This window comes from Prorops nasuta, unplaced genomic scaffold (assembly GCF_024137725.1).
Source record: "Prorops nasuta isolate Cenicafe-Biocafe unplaced genomic scaffold, Cenicafe_Pnas_1.2 PNAS00011, whole genome shotgun sequence".
Classification (NCBI taxonomy): domain Eukaryota; kingdom Metazoa; phylum Arthropoda; class Insecta; order Hymenoptera; family Bethylidae; genus Prorops; species Prorops nasuta.
Genome location: NW_027116808.1, coordinates 1,412,716 through 1,426,906, shown reverse-complemented (window position 1 = coordinate 1,426,906; position 14,191 = coordinate 1,412,716). Strand labels below are relative to the sequence as shown.

Here is a 14,191-nt window from a genome sequence, read left to right as displayed (position 1 = left end):
CAAAAACAATAACAGACCGATCCTCATCGCAAAGTCAGTGTTTCACAAGAATCGGGTCCGCTCATCGGCCTAAAGTCACGTCCAAAAACACAGTGATGCCTAAAAATATGACCTTTATTATGACAATTAAATACCAGTATTCTTGCAAGATATTTAGTTCAGCGTTTAAATTGTGGCTAACAGATTCACCTTTGAAATTATCGCGATTTCATATTTATCAATCAGGTAGGTAATAGTAATATAAGTGAAGGTAGTAAAATACACATAATGAAGTGGAGAACAAAATGAATGAAAGAACAGAAGATAAAATAGGAAAGAAATAGGAGAGTATCTCCAAAAGGGATAGTAAGGTAGTGTTAGATGTATAGTTCCTTTGTATGCTTACCAGTTATCATCGGTGTTAATAAAACAAGGAATAGAAGGGATGGGACCACCCACGTGGAGTAGCAAGGCAGGTTAGGGTCCTTCAGGTCCGCAAAATCAGACAGTGCCGCCGTCGTGTCTCTGTGTGGCACGCTGTCCACGATTCTTTTAACATTTATTCTCTCTCTCTTTGGCCTATTCTTTTCCTTATCTTATCCCACCATAATGTTTAAAACAGAAATTTATCCCTAACTTCAAATTTGACACATTTAACAACTATATTACAGCTTTTATTACTTGCGATAAAGAGGAATGGTAATAAAAACGAAAAAAGAGGACGGATTTGAAAATTACAAAACAATGAATTTTATAAAATTGCAATGATTTGTTAAATGATAGATAATTGGTTTATAATTAGAGTATATATATATATGGAATTTGAATCAGGATCAGGGTTTCTTCTAAATAATGAAGAAGGGCTCAACCGACACAATGTAGCCGCAGCACTTGTTGTTTACAGGGACAATATTTTCATTTCGCAAACAATTCGTAGCCAGATAAAGACCCGGCTATAGGTGGGATCCTCGGATCTAAAGTCGTTTGTAACTTCTGTCCGTAGATCAGTGAAATAGTCTATTTATATGTGATGTTTACGAATCTCTTGAGTAGAGTATTGACTGTCGCTTACATTAGAGAGATGCCTGTAAATCATCTATGTACCCAAATAGCGCACGTGATGTTAGAAACGTCACTAAAACATTCCTGAACCCATTTTGACAATTTTTAGAACGTTTAAGGAGCGTTTCTGACACCTTGTGTACTAAAGCCTTTTAGCTTCGTTCTACCTATGCATAGTATTCCATTTTGTGAACATCTCTTTCAGATGAATAATCGGAAGCAAATGTTTACCCTATTTTAATTTTAGCTGTTTTGAATTAATGCATATTATTATCTTCTGCTAGAATTAAAAATACTTGCCTACAATATTGATTTCACTACGTTTTTCAATCAGGAGTTTTTGCAATTCTAGTATGTTGTTTGTCGAAAAATTACTTTAATAAATCTTGTATATTTTAGCAAAGGAATAAATTAATAAAACTGTCTTTAGTAGCATATTATTTTTGCTAAAATTTCTATGTATTTGCTGCCTTTTTTTTGCAGGTGAAGCTTGTTTTTTTTACTGGATGTATAGTGTACGTACTTTTATTTTCCATTACATAATTACAATCATCTTTCTTAAATTTTACAATGAAACATGTAAGAGAACTGTTTGGATAAAAATTATAGATACAAAAGGGTCACGACCGTAAATAAGAAAATTTCAAGGCTAAGCTGTTTTCTTTTAAAAGCAGGTGGATATTATTTATGGGCCTATTGTTCATATTAATTACCATCATGATATTTGTAACAGGTAGTGGCCATAAGGACAGTACTTCTACCCTTTCTGTACAATGATCCTTATCCCATTATTCAGCTATAGCTTGATTTATACCATTCTAGAAACGAGAAGATGTATTCTGATTTGGAATTTTAGATCATAACTCGCCACTTACTAAACTATACTTCTATGGTTATAAATTGTATCGGAACTGCTTAATTTGGCGTGAACATTCGTTTATTATTCTAAAAAAAACATTAAGAACACTACGACCCTCTATAAATGGATTTTTTTCTCCATAAAAGAGTGTCAGTTCTTTGTGAAAAAGAAATACCGTTTCAGCAGATTTCACGCGCCAGTTTACGGTGCATTTTAATAAGGTTGAAGATTATACGTGTTTCAGTAACAGTGGCAACGTCGTTGGCGACGGGGAAGACGGCGACAGCGGCTGCGACGGCGACTCGATATCGCATGGCACAAAACAATGGATGACCGACACGATGGGACGGTCGAAAGTAATAAAAGTACGAAGCAAAAAATATTGGCAAGTGTTTTATTCGGTAGAAAGGGTATTGCAATAGGAAATAAGGGTAAGCAAAACAATGGAAGATGGTCAGCCAGTTTTACGAAGATAATCCGATACTGTTTACGATCGAGCAACCGCAAGAACCAAAATAAGGGTTTTGGCCTCTCTCTTTCGGTCGACCTGTATTGTATACTTTAGGGATACTAAGTGGTTCTAAGCACAATGACCAGCTGTCAGTAGACTCCAACTATAGTCTTAGCCTGGCGATATGTCGTAATGGGATATTAATTTACTATTTTACACGCAGAGGGTGCTGTTGAAAGAATCGTATAAAAAATGAAATTAAACGCACCACACGAATGTTATGCAAATGTATAGACGTACCTCGTACATATTCTGTTGGAATAATAAGACATTCGACTAATGAGGATACAACATACTTGAAATTAATTAGCCAATATTTTACAAAAGCTAAAGTATCTCTCGCGAGATGAGAATTACCTTGAATGCAAAATGAGAAAATCGTTGGAGATTGGAACATTGGATGACATATATACATTTGAAAATACGGATGCATTAAATCTTGAACGGGTTATTATCATCTTTGCTAAGAGGCAATTAGCGTCACTTTTGTATAATTATCTTTAATAATACAAATTTCAGAAGTAAGATTGTAAATTAATTTCCCTTTATACCTTCGCTCGCGTATATTTATTCTGTCATAAGGTTACAATGACACATTTTTAAAATAGTGTAACGAAACGGATCTGTCGCTCGTTAGACATTGAACTGAAGGAGCTAAAAATGTCTAAGTCAATTGGACAAGTGTTACTCTACGACAGTGTTTAAAAACTGCAAGATTTGATCTCGATATAACCTCCTAGAATTCGAGTAATGTCCCATACAGCACACTTGACTAAAAGTGGTCTTATAAACATCTTTTAATCATCCAATTGACTAAAAAACGCCTAAAAGATGTCTTTTAATCATTTGGTGCTCTGTGGGGTGTTACGATATCGTTTATGTTTTTAGCACTATAATTTTGTAAGCTAATCCAGGAAGGAAGGTTGAGGGTTGTGGGGGGAAGGAGCGTGCGTGTGATAAAAATAGAAAAGAATGAAAAGCGTCCGGTTGTATACGAATCGAATAGCACAAGTGTAGCGAAGCAATGGCAAAAACACAACACCACGAAGGTAGCGACGGCGACGGTAACGGCAACGACAGCGTTGACGACAGCGATGATGACAAGAGAAGAGAAGAGCATAAGCGCAGTGACGGGGCCGACGGCGGCGGTGACGATAAGCTTCGTACGGAGTTGCGCAAGCGGCGCTCCATGGCAATTTGTCGCGCATTTTTCCTCCGTGCGCATGCGCGCCTTACTATTTTTTAACGCTACAGGAGCTAACTCGCGATGAGAAGATCCCCGGGAACGCAGTAGGGGGCGTTCCAACGGCACATACGTCGTTGGATTGGCTCAGCGAGTCGAAGTCCGGAGTTTCGAGGACGGCGATTGGCCGGTGGTAGGAGCATCAGGGAACGCCCACTCCCTCTGGTGGGGGTCCGTGTTTGAGCAAGACTCGCCGGCCGACTCAAGAGTCAAGAGTAGCCAAGCCAAGTACACTCGCTAACCGGTCTCCATCCGTACGGCGCGTGTAGAGAGGCGAGTTTGAGCGTGCGAGAGAGAAAGAGTGTGTGTGTGTGTGCGCGCGTGTGTGTGTGTGCGGTGGAGAGAGGCGCCTGAAAATACAAGCTTCTCTCTGCTATACAACGCACCACCGGAGCAAGCAGAAGCAGCAGCAGCGCACGCGATTCCGATCTCTCGTCTTCTCGCACATTTTACTCCTGCACGGAATATATCGCACATTGGATTTTCTCTCTTTTCCTCGTTCCGTCAATCTGTGTCTATTTATCCACATCTTCCTCTCTCTTTCTCTGTGCCACTTTTCTCGTGACAACAATGGTGTGTTTCACAGTGAAGTTACGATGGACGCCGCTTACGGTAGTTTTTGCATAGAAAGGATGACTGTTATTGATAAACGTGCACGTTTTCCCAAGTGTGATCGTTTTTTGAGAAACTGGAACGAGCGGAAAAGTTCGCGCTTCGATTCAGACCGTTGGACCAATCTGTGTTCGATTCTCTTGGTCGTGACTACTGTGTGACAAAAAGTTATTTATGACGAGTAGTTGCAGCGGTGAGTAGGAAGGATAGTGAATGGTGGATGAGTACAGTGTGTCACAAGTGAATGGTGCGTTAATGAGGGATAGGAGGGAGAAGTAAAACAGTGTCGGGGATACGGTTTTTGATCGAAGACTTTCGTTATTAACCGGCGTGATTAATTAGCCGTAATTAACGGCAATCACAGGATTATAGTTGATACTTAATTGGCCAATAAGGCAACAGCTATCTCTATGACTATGCTGCAATCACAAAAGTTATACAGCGAGGCGGGTAGCCTCGGTGGTGCAATGACCAGTGCTACGATGTCTAGTATGGGTAGCATGGCACCGACTTACAGTTCCATCAACTCGATGGGCTGTGTCTCGATGGGTATGTCGATGGGTGTTGGTGTTGGACCCAGCTGCAGCCCACAGACAGGCGGTAGTTTCAATATGAGCAGCATGAGTTCTGCCATGGGTATGGCATCGATGGGTGGCGGAGGAATGCCAGGATATGGTAGTGCATCGATGGGTGGAGGAGGTGGTTGCATGAGCGCCGTCGGTTACGGACCGCTGACTCCTGGTGGCGGTGCAACCGTCGGACGAGATCCGCTCTCGCTCACCGAACCAGAATCGCCAAATTCCGCGCTACAACGAGCACGGTCAGATAAGTCTTATCGTCGCAGCTATACTCACGCAAAACCACCTTACTCTTACATAAGCCTGATTACAATGGCGATACAGAACGCACCGACGAAGATGCTGACACTGTCCGAGATCTATCAATTCATCATGGACCTGTTCCCATTTTACAGACAAAACCAACAGCGATGGCAGAATTCCATAAGGCACTCGCTGAGTTTCAACGACTGTTTCGTGAAAGTCCCTAGAACACCGGACAAACCTGGGAAAGGCTCTTTTTGGACTCTGCATCCAGAGAGTGGCAATATGTTTGAGAACGGATGCTATCTACGACGGCAGAAGAGGTTTAAGGACGAGAAGAAGGAACTTACGAGACAAACGAACAAACATCAGCAACACCAGCAGCAGCATCACGGGGGCGCCGCGGCGGCAGCAGCTGCGGCTGCAGCGGCTGCGGCGGCGGCTGTTGGCGTCACCGGTCACAACAGTCCGAACTCTCACGAGATGTCGGGCCACGCGGGAAAGAAGACCCCATCATCCATTCATCACTCGCAACAGCAAGACGAGAAAGACCTGCACTCTTTGGTATCGTCGCATCATCATCATCATCATCATCATAGCAGCGGTTTGCATCAGCATCACGGCGCTATAAAGAGTGACACGACCGATATTGGTGGCCTACTGGGCGCCGATCTAGGTGCCGCTCACGACGAGCTGACGGCGATGGTCAGCAGAAGCCTCCACCCCCACCTTTTAACCGATCCGACGGCTCTTCATCACGGCATGACTGCCAGCCTTAAGCAAGAACCACCTTACACAGCCGCCAGCCATCCCTTCAGCATCACTAGGCTCTTACCTGGAGCGACGGCTGGTACGTCGCCCGGTGCACAAGACACCAAGCCACCCGAGATGAACAAGATGTACGAACAGTTGCATCAAAGTTATCAGAATTTCGGCTCCCCGCATCATCCTCATGGTCACTCGGTCATCCCTACCAGTCATCACCATCATAATGGTATGCACACGGCGAACACTGGCGGTGCGATGCACAATATGACCAATCATCATCATCAAGAATATTATCAGAGTCCTCTGTATCACCATGCGACTAGCGTAGCCAGTAGTACCGCAGCGCCACCTCCACCACCACCACCCCCCAGTGCCACGGTAGCGACGGCTCCTGGCTTGTGACATCACGCCACGCACCCCTACGCCCTGGCTTGAGTCGTAATTTTTATCGCGGCTTACACCACTGAGGTCCTTGTCACCGCCACTACCGTTCTTAGCACCAGTATCATCACCGTCGCGCTCTCGTTAACCAAACTCACGCTTCTGAATTCGTACCGATCTGACGCTCATCATTGTCATCGATATTCCTCGAGGATCTCGTGCTAGCTCTGATTATATCACTGTTACATGTGCCGATGACGATGATGCGTTGAGTAACGCCGATGCTATTGCTATTTTTATTATTATTAACGAGTTGTAATAATGAGGATAGAGTAGTAGTAGTAGCAGTAATGGTAGAGTAATAGTGGTAGTATTAATAGCAAGTTTTCCTTTTCAATTCTGAAATGACATTTGACTACCTTTAAAGGCACCCAATATCGATGTATCATTGCTTGATCATTATCCCTCTTTGTTGTATTTTATTTCGATTACACCGTTTCGAGCTTCGTTTACTTCGTATCGCTATTTACAAATTTTTTCGCCAACGCGAAATAAACTTGTTGAGATTTAATCTTTGTCAATAGTATATTTTTTCAGTGGAAAAGGATTAATTAATTAAATATTTTTCAAGAGGTGTACGGAAATCCAAATTTATTGATCAATTAAAATCTTGTTTAAGAGAATAAACACCACTTGTATTTAGATACTACGCGGTGATAAGTATATCGGGATTATCGTCATTTTTAATGGCAAGCTTGCTTCTCGGTCATTGATCCTAACTTCATCGATGGTTTTCTTCTATCGATCCTTTTATTCAATTTTACTCTCTCTCTCTCCCTCGCTATCTCTATCTCTTTTCTCGTTTTTAACCTTTTTTTATAGTCTTGAAACATCACTAAATTTACCGTGTTATTACCCATTGTCGCGCATCGATATCGAACTAAACTAATTTGCGCTTGACAAATATTAAAGGCCGATTAAATCCGTCGGTCGGTGGTGTCGTATGTGTATGAACATCTGTGGAAACGCGAAAAAGGCGCGACCGTAGAACAAGTACCCAGTGCCAGTGGAAAAATGGTAGTGGTGTGTTTTCATCGTTTTAGAGCGAAGAATGTGATAATCCGTGAGAATATAACTATTAATTAACTAGGAATCGGGGGGAAAAAAGGTTTCGATGCACCTACGTGAAAAATGTATAATTATACTATATATGCACGCGCAGAGAAATATACCACACAAATATAGAAGTCGTATGTACGGGACTATTTGAAAAGCATTGCGTGTTATATACGTCCAGTGTTTTGTATAATACATGTAGATAGCCGCATAAACTAACGCGTATAATGTACATTATTAAATGTATATGTCTTAAACAAAAAAAAGATGTATGTGTGCGAACGCGAGTTTCGAGTGTCTGCGTGCTGGTCTATGCAAGCACGCGTACACAAAAATAAATGGAATCTTTAATAGGTATAGAATAAGTTATAAGTACGTACATACATATTATGTATATTGTATAGTAAACGATCAAGCGATTTGACAAAAATGTACAGCGTATTTCATAAGCATTCTTCAAGAGACTTACCGAATCATCAATCTCAATTAAACAGTCTTTTTCCTAATAGTACTGCACTTTGAAAATTTTCATCTTCGCCCTCGATCACAAATATTTTGACAATTACATCCAAACTTTTCGGTGCTTATTTATTATACTATGGTATACTACGTACATATTATAAGTATAAAGTATTGTATCATGATGTAAAAGAATTTTTGAATGGGTGAGAAAGTTATATAACTTACATATACTATACGACTATCATATCAAAGTACTACACGTGAAAAAGCTGTCTATATCGATAAAACTAATGCTTCTGGAATACGCGATGGCTTATAAAAAATTGTAAATAACAATTAGCGCATTACGAAAGATCACTAATATTATTACAACCGTCATTATTATTTTATTATTATTATTAATATAATTGTATTTGTCTTCGGTCGTATTAGATTTATTTCTAGTTTGATCCTTTACGGTTTCGTTTTTCATCAGTGTTCCCAGGCAAAAGCTTAGCGGGGACTTTTAAAAAGAAAAAATTCAAACTTTATATAAAAGTGAGGTCGCGATTAAACTGAGATAGAAATCCAGTAAAATAACTAATGCGAATAGTTTCATCAAAAAATATAAATTGAAAGTTCTCAAAATCTTGAAATTGTTTAATCATAAAAATTGAAATATCTTCATTGCTGATAACTATCCCTCGACTTTTCTATATACGTTGATTGTAAAAACATGATTTCGTTGATATACCTGTGCTACGTATACCGAAAGAACTTAATTTAACCAACGTATCGCTTTAATCCGTTCAAGTAGGTATCCCAGAAACTTGTATAGTTTCAACAGCATTCGATATAGGTACAAGTGATCGATCGTCTATGTTACAAATTTGCGTGGAATAATAAAAGGACGAAAAAACAAAAAAAGACAAAGAAAAGCAAACACGAGAATATATTATGTCGTCATTAAACGGAAATGACAAATAAGAATGTAAATGTTTAAATAAATTCACGTATTTCTACGAAAAATCTCTTTTTTTCCTCCATTGTCAATTTCCCTTCCCGTTTTCTTAAACGCTCCTAAATATTAAATTGCAGTGGTATTTATCAAGGAACCCGAGTATATCTTCGAGAGGTTCTCAATCTAGCACGTCTCGTATCTTAATGAATCTTATAATCTTGATATTAATCAATGAAAATGGATAACTGTTAGTTTACCTTGAAAACAAGATAGGTAAGAGGCCACGTGTGACAGTAGTTTTGCAGATGGGCAGATTTTTCTGTATATATAATTCACTCAAGTATCCCACCCAAATAATTGACTCCTTTATAAAAGCCCCTAAAAATTATTACCTCTGGCAATTAAACGAAATAAACATTTCGAAACGAGTAATAATTCCAAAAAAAGGTTTAAATTTTCGTCGCTGCTGAGTAAATGGCAAGAATATTAGTGGCATGCTTATAGGCAGGCAAATATTGCATAAAGGAATATGTATACATAGACGAGTGATTCAGTAGGATTGTAAAAGAGCATAATTGGTGCGATAATCGTGATCGATAAAGGCCGAAGCTAAAGTTGGGTGTTCGCAGCTGTGGTGAATCTTAAGTTAACGAGTGGACAATCGAAGTGCAATCTCTCGCGGATTATTCGGCATGATACATAGGCAGATATACACCAAGAGGCACTACAAACGTGTGTATCTCGCCAATATTTGACTAAATCATGAACAATGTTTGATTACACACACATGGGCAATAGAACGCTAATGCGCCTGCTCGGTGTTCCTATTCACACACAGATACATCCTTAATCAACACATACACGTGCATTCTGCTTTACTGTTTCGCCATTCTGCATACACATAAATCTAGTATACTGGCGTGCGCGCGCGCTTGCACGAGTGCCTATTCCCTTATTACACGTAGAGCAAGAGGAGCTCGATATAAACTACGCCTAGACAAAGTATCTACCCCTATAATAATATCCAAGCACTAACCAACCAAAACTCTCTGAATATGTACTATTCGTGCGTGTATCACACCGGTGTAAATTTCCATTGGCGCGAGACCAACTAGTATTTGCACTAAAAGAGCAAGATAAACATACAGAAATATTTCTTTTAAACAATAAAGTATTAATTATTATAAACCAAATGTATATAAGCTTATATTTAATATAAAATTATAAAATTACAAATATTTTTTTCATAATGAAGTAAACGATTATTAATCTATTAAAAATTGTAAGAAATAAATAAATTATTGACCGAAAAAAATATTTCTTATATGTACTGTATCGCGTACATTTAATTTCGTCCGATCTATAACGTAACTAAACTACTGGCGCTATGTGCCGAGGGCCGTGGCCCCGCTGTGTGTCCTCGGACTCTCTTCTTCGCTCTTTCATTCCTGTCCCTCCTCGCCAGTCACTGTATTTGTCATTCAACAAGGTTAATCCGTTCTTGCAATTTCGATCTGACAATCTGTACTCTCACGGGAAGAGCCTTCTGCTGGACCTTGGCTCTCTACTCGGGCAAAGACAAAGTCTGCGAGCTCGTGGTTTGCACTGGATCACGACAGGTGAGTGAGCTTTTATATGTGTGCGTGTGTGTGTGTGTGTGCTCTCGCGCGCGTACCATCATTTCGTATCGGATTTGTCGCCACGTTGCAGGAAATTCGTCGAGACGACGGCACCATGGCTCATGCTCGCATCAGCTCATTCGCTAATACAATCTAGTTTACTTAGGTGTGGTCGAGAAATTGAAATTTTCCTCAATGGATTAGGCCAACCATTCTCCACGACAAACTTCTTAATTAGAATGTAATCCCGATGTTAATGGGACAATCGAGTATGTAATAACGTTTCACGATAATTATACTTTTTATTTCAATGCTGAATATGTGTGTGTGTGCATAAGAGAGAAAGTCTAGCATAGACTGTAAGTGAAATGTAAAATGTACTGAAATTTTTTTCAAGCGCATGTTACAGGATGCAAGCACTAGAGATTTTGGATTCTGATAGTAAAACCTCCCTCCCCCCTGCCACCTTCCTGTTTCGTTTTCTCGACACCTTCAATATTTCACACTACCGTCGACGTCGGCATTGACTGCTGCGAAAATGGATAAAGAGAGAGAGAGAGAGATTTTATCAAGGTCCTCGACACCTACACAAAAATAGCAGTCTAAAGTTACGCAAAGATACAGTGAGAAAACTAGACGAAAATTGTCTCGTTCCAAACAGTGATATACTCTTCATCGACGTCAGAAAAATGATTAAAATTCCAATACTATATCCGCTCGCGTTCGTACCACGATCGATGCAAAGCAGCAAAAGATCAATTCTTGGAAAAGGATCGGAGGAAATAGCGTGAGTGAGTGAGGTTGAAGAGGCGCGACGAAAGTAGCACAGTATAGCTAATAAGCATAAAGTCGGTATCGCCGGAGAGGCTGAAGCAGGTTTTTGGATTCTTTGGATGTTCCGTGCGTTGGGCTTCGTTGCTGTAGCTGGAAGGAGGAGGGGAGGGGGGAGGAAGACGAAGAAAAAGAAGATATGCAGGAGGAGGAGGAGGGAGGGTGAGGCTTGCACGAGGCTGCCGAAAGGGTGTGCGCGTATTGCGAGCTGTGTGGCCTGTGTGTAGCGTTTAGTCATTGCAGCCGTGGTTGGCATGGTTACGGCGAGGCATATCAGCGGGCCTCGTGATTGGTCGAGGTCCGCTCGTGGTATTGACGCGAAAGAGAGGAGGACTACAGCACGCAGGCCCGGTTAGAATGGCTGCCGACGCTGTTCTACTCTCGCGCGCGCACACGGATACACTCACACACACATACAATTATTTTCTCTTCTTTCCCTCCCCCCTCCTCTTCCTCCTCCCCTATAAACTCTCGCTCCTTACACACCCTCTCTAACATTTTCAATTTCCTTCTAACCCATCCCCCCTTCCCCTCCTGTAATATCCTTCATCAATTTTCCGCCATTTTCCTGCTCCTCTAAACAACGAATGGCCAAAAACCTTCGCGAGCCCAGTGTCGGGTGCATAATCTCCGTCGATAAATAGATTAGCCGCAGGTTTTTTGTATGCGGGCTAAATGCCCCCCTTCGACGGGCGTGAAAAGTCCAAGCGTGAAAACAGGTGGGCTGGATGAAAGCTGACAATGCGCGACACATGTCGCAATCCCTGTTCCTTCCCAGCTTGGTCACCCCTTTTTTCAACCATTGTCTAATTATCGGCGTTTCTCCAAATGCGATCATCAGGGTTTATCGGAAAACGGAGACACGTGGGAGTGAGTGCTAATGGCAGATATGGGGATACGGGCACTCTGGAAAATTAATACGTCAAGGAGGAGATCGAGGGGTGGGCTAGGAGGGTGGAGGGATGAAAACGCGAGTGGATGAGTGGACAGGCTAGACCAGAGCTGTATTTGCCATTGGCGTGGATGGGCTAGCATCGTATAATTAATCACCGGTCATCCATCACGCGTTCTTGACGCGCTCGCGCGCTTCGTCCGGGGATAATAGATCCATGCCGTGGTCCGAAAAAGACTTCCTCATTGGTTGGGCATTTGAATATTATTGTCTTTGAACAACGTCTTTGTACTTATCGCGATTATTTTTATTTATAATTTGTGCTTTTAGTAGCATTGCCTGATTTTTAAAGTCCTTCGCTTATTCTATACGTTCGAATAGAATCGGTTTTGCGCCATTTTTTATTTTCGTTGCGATTTCTTTTAACCATTGCTTGCATTTATAACAACACACGCCAAGGATTTAGCATAGATTTTTCTGAATCTAAATATTACTGTCCCGGAATTACCATTGTTTAATTTAACGTGATATAATTTTGCAAATTCTATGCAAATTGTAAACTAATAGTTGTTTTGTTTCTATGACATTAGCGAACAGTGGAATTATAGTCAAAGATTTGTGGATACCACTATACATATACGTATTATATGATATTTGTATTAAACGAGAAGGTAATAATAATTTGCAACGATTTTCCTCACAGCTTTCGCCTTATTTGCATTTCGCTCAACAATCGTCCACGTTGCTGAATATTTCAGGCCGTTGTTCCGTTCTTCGGTTTCATCCGTATATTGTTATAATATACTATATCAAATACAGCGTATAATATACCATAATTAAATTCTCATTCGGCCTCTTTTCGCTTATTTACACTTTTCCATCGCAACGGGTATACGTGTATAAATACGAACATTGACGAACGTGCACGAGATATAACCTTACTGATTTCCGAGCAAATGTTCATCGAGCCACAGCGAAGGATTTAGGGACCGATGTAAGAGAGAGGCTTGGTGTGTCCATTCATTTTTACGATCGCCGAATCGAAAAGCACCGGACAATCGATCCCTGCTTATACGGCTTAAACGCTTCATTGCTTCTCCTCGTTTATTCCTCGCCACGTTTTATTGCCGCCAATTTAATAAAATTACGCTAAGCACATCGCTAATATTGCTTATAGTTAAAGTGAAAAAATCACGCGACGATTTATTTATTCATAATGCAGAGTAAGAAACGAGAATTAGCATTCGATTGTCGCAACGAGGATAGGGACTAGTGATTTTATTTGGTGGGTCGGATTGATAGAGTCCTGTGTATTCGATGGATCTACATAAATAGAGTTGTTGTTATTGAGCTTGGCATCGGCCCCCGTAGTCCGGACTGGTGCCCTCTTCTGTTGATGGTTCACGGGGGTCCCCCTGGCTTAAGACCGTTTAACCGAACGATTCGTGCTTCCCCTTCGTTCCCGGTGCAACACCCGCGACAATACCGAAACACCCCATGAAATGCCAACTACGAAGCTTCCTTAACACCCATATACGAATTTCCACACTTTCCCTTTGACCCCTCATCCACCCCCGTCCTCTCTCCCTCTCTAATAAGAAAACTTGCACTAATTCCCATTATAATACGCCTCGGCTTATAGCCTGATTAATGCCACGTGACCACTTTTCGCACGTTGCTCTTTTCCTCCAACCCTATACATAGGAAGATACAATGGAAAGGTTTTTTCTTAACTTTTCCAAGTAAATTCTCAGTTTCACATTGCGTACAAGGAGAGAAGCAGACGGGTTTCTCTCCTATACGACTCGTTTTATCTCATTGCAAACACGCCTTATCGTCACGCGAACCTACTACAACCACTCTAACTCATCGGTATGCGTTATTTTTACTCAAGTGCGCATTTCAAGTTTTAATCTCGTCTGTGCGATTACATTTCTCGCGACACCGTAATTTTTTCTACAGCGGCCAAGGTATCGCGTTATTTTTCTCCCGATACTCATGAGTTTTACTTTTGATTTGCAGCATGACCGCCGCCGTTAGAGAGAGAGAGTAATCAAGTCCAGCGAGTTTTCCTGCCTCTTCTAAGCCGCCGCAA

The 14,191-nt window shown here is 41.1% G+C and overlaps 1 protein-coding gene across 1 annotated transcript; it reads left to right on the top strand.

Moving 5' to 3' along the window:
• Window positions 1-3,920: 3,920 nt before the first annotated feature.
• Window positions 3,921-8,822, top strand: LOC136777356 (silk gland factor 1-like). Its single transcript, XM_066733577.1, has one exon. The coding sequence runs from the start codon at window positions 4,677-4,679 to the stop codon at window positions 6,255-6,257; it is 1,581 nt and encodes a 526-aa protein (XP_066589674.1). The 5' UTR covers window positions 3,921-4,676; the 3' UTR covers window positions 6,258-8,822.
• Window positions 8,823-14,191: the final 5,369 nt, after the last annotated feature.

Coding starts and splice junctions, on each gene's coding strand:
- LOC136777356 (XM_066733577.1), top strand. CDS start 4,677: ATGACTATGCTGCAATCACAAAAGTTATACAGCGAGGCGGGTAGCCTC.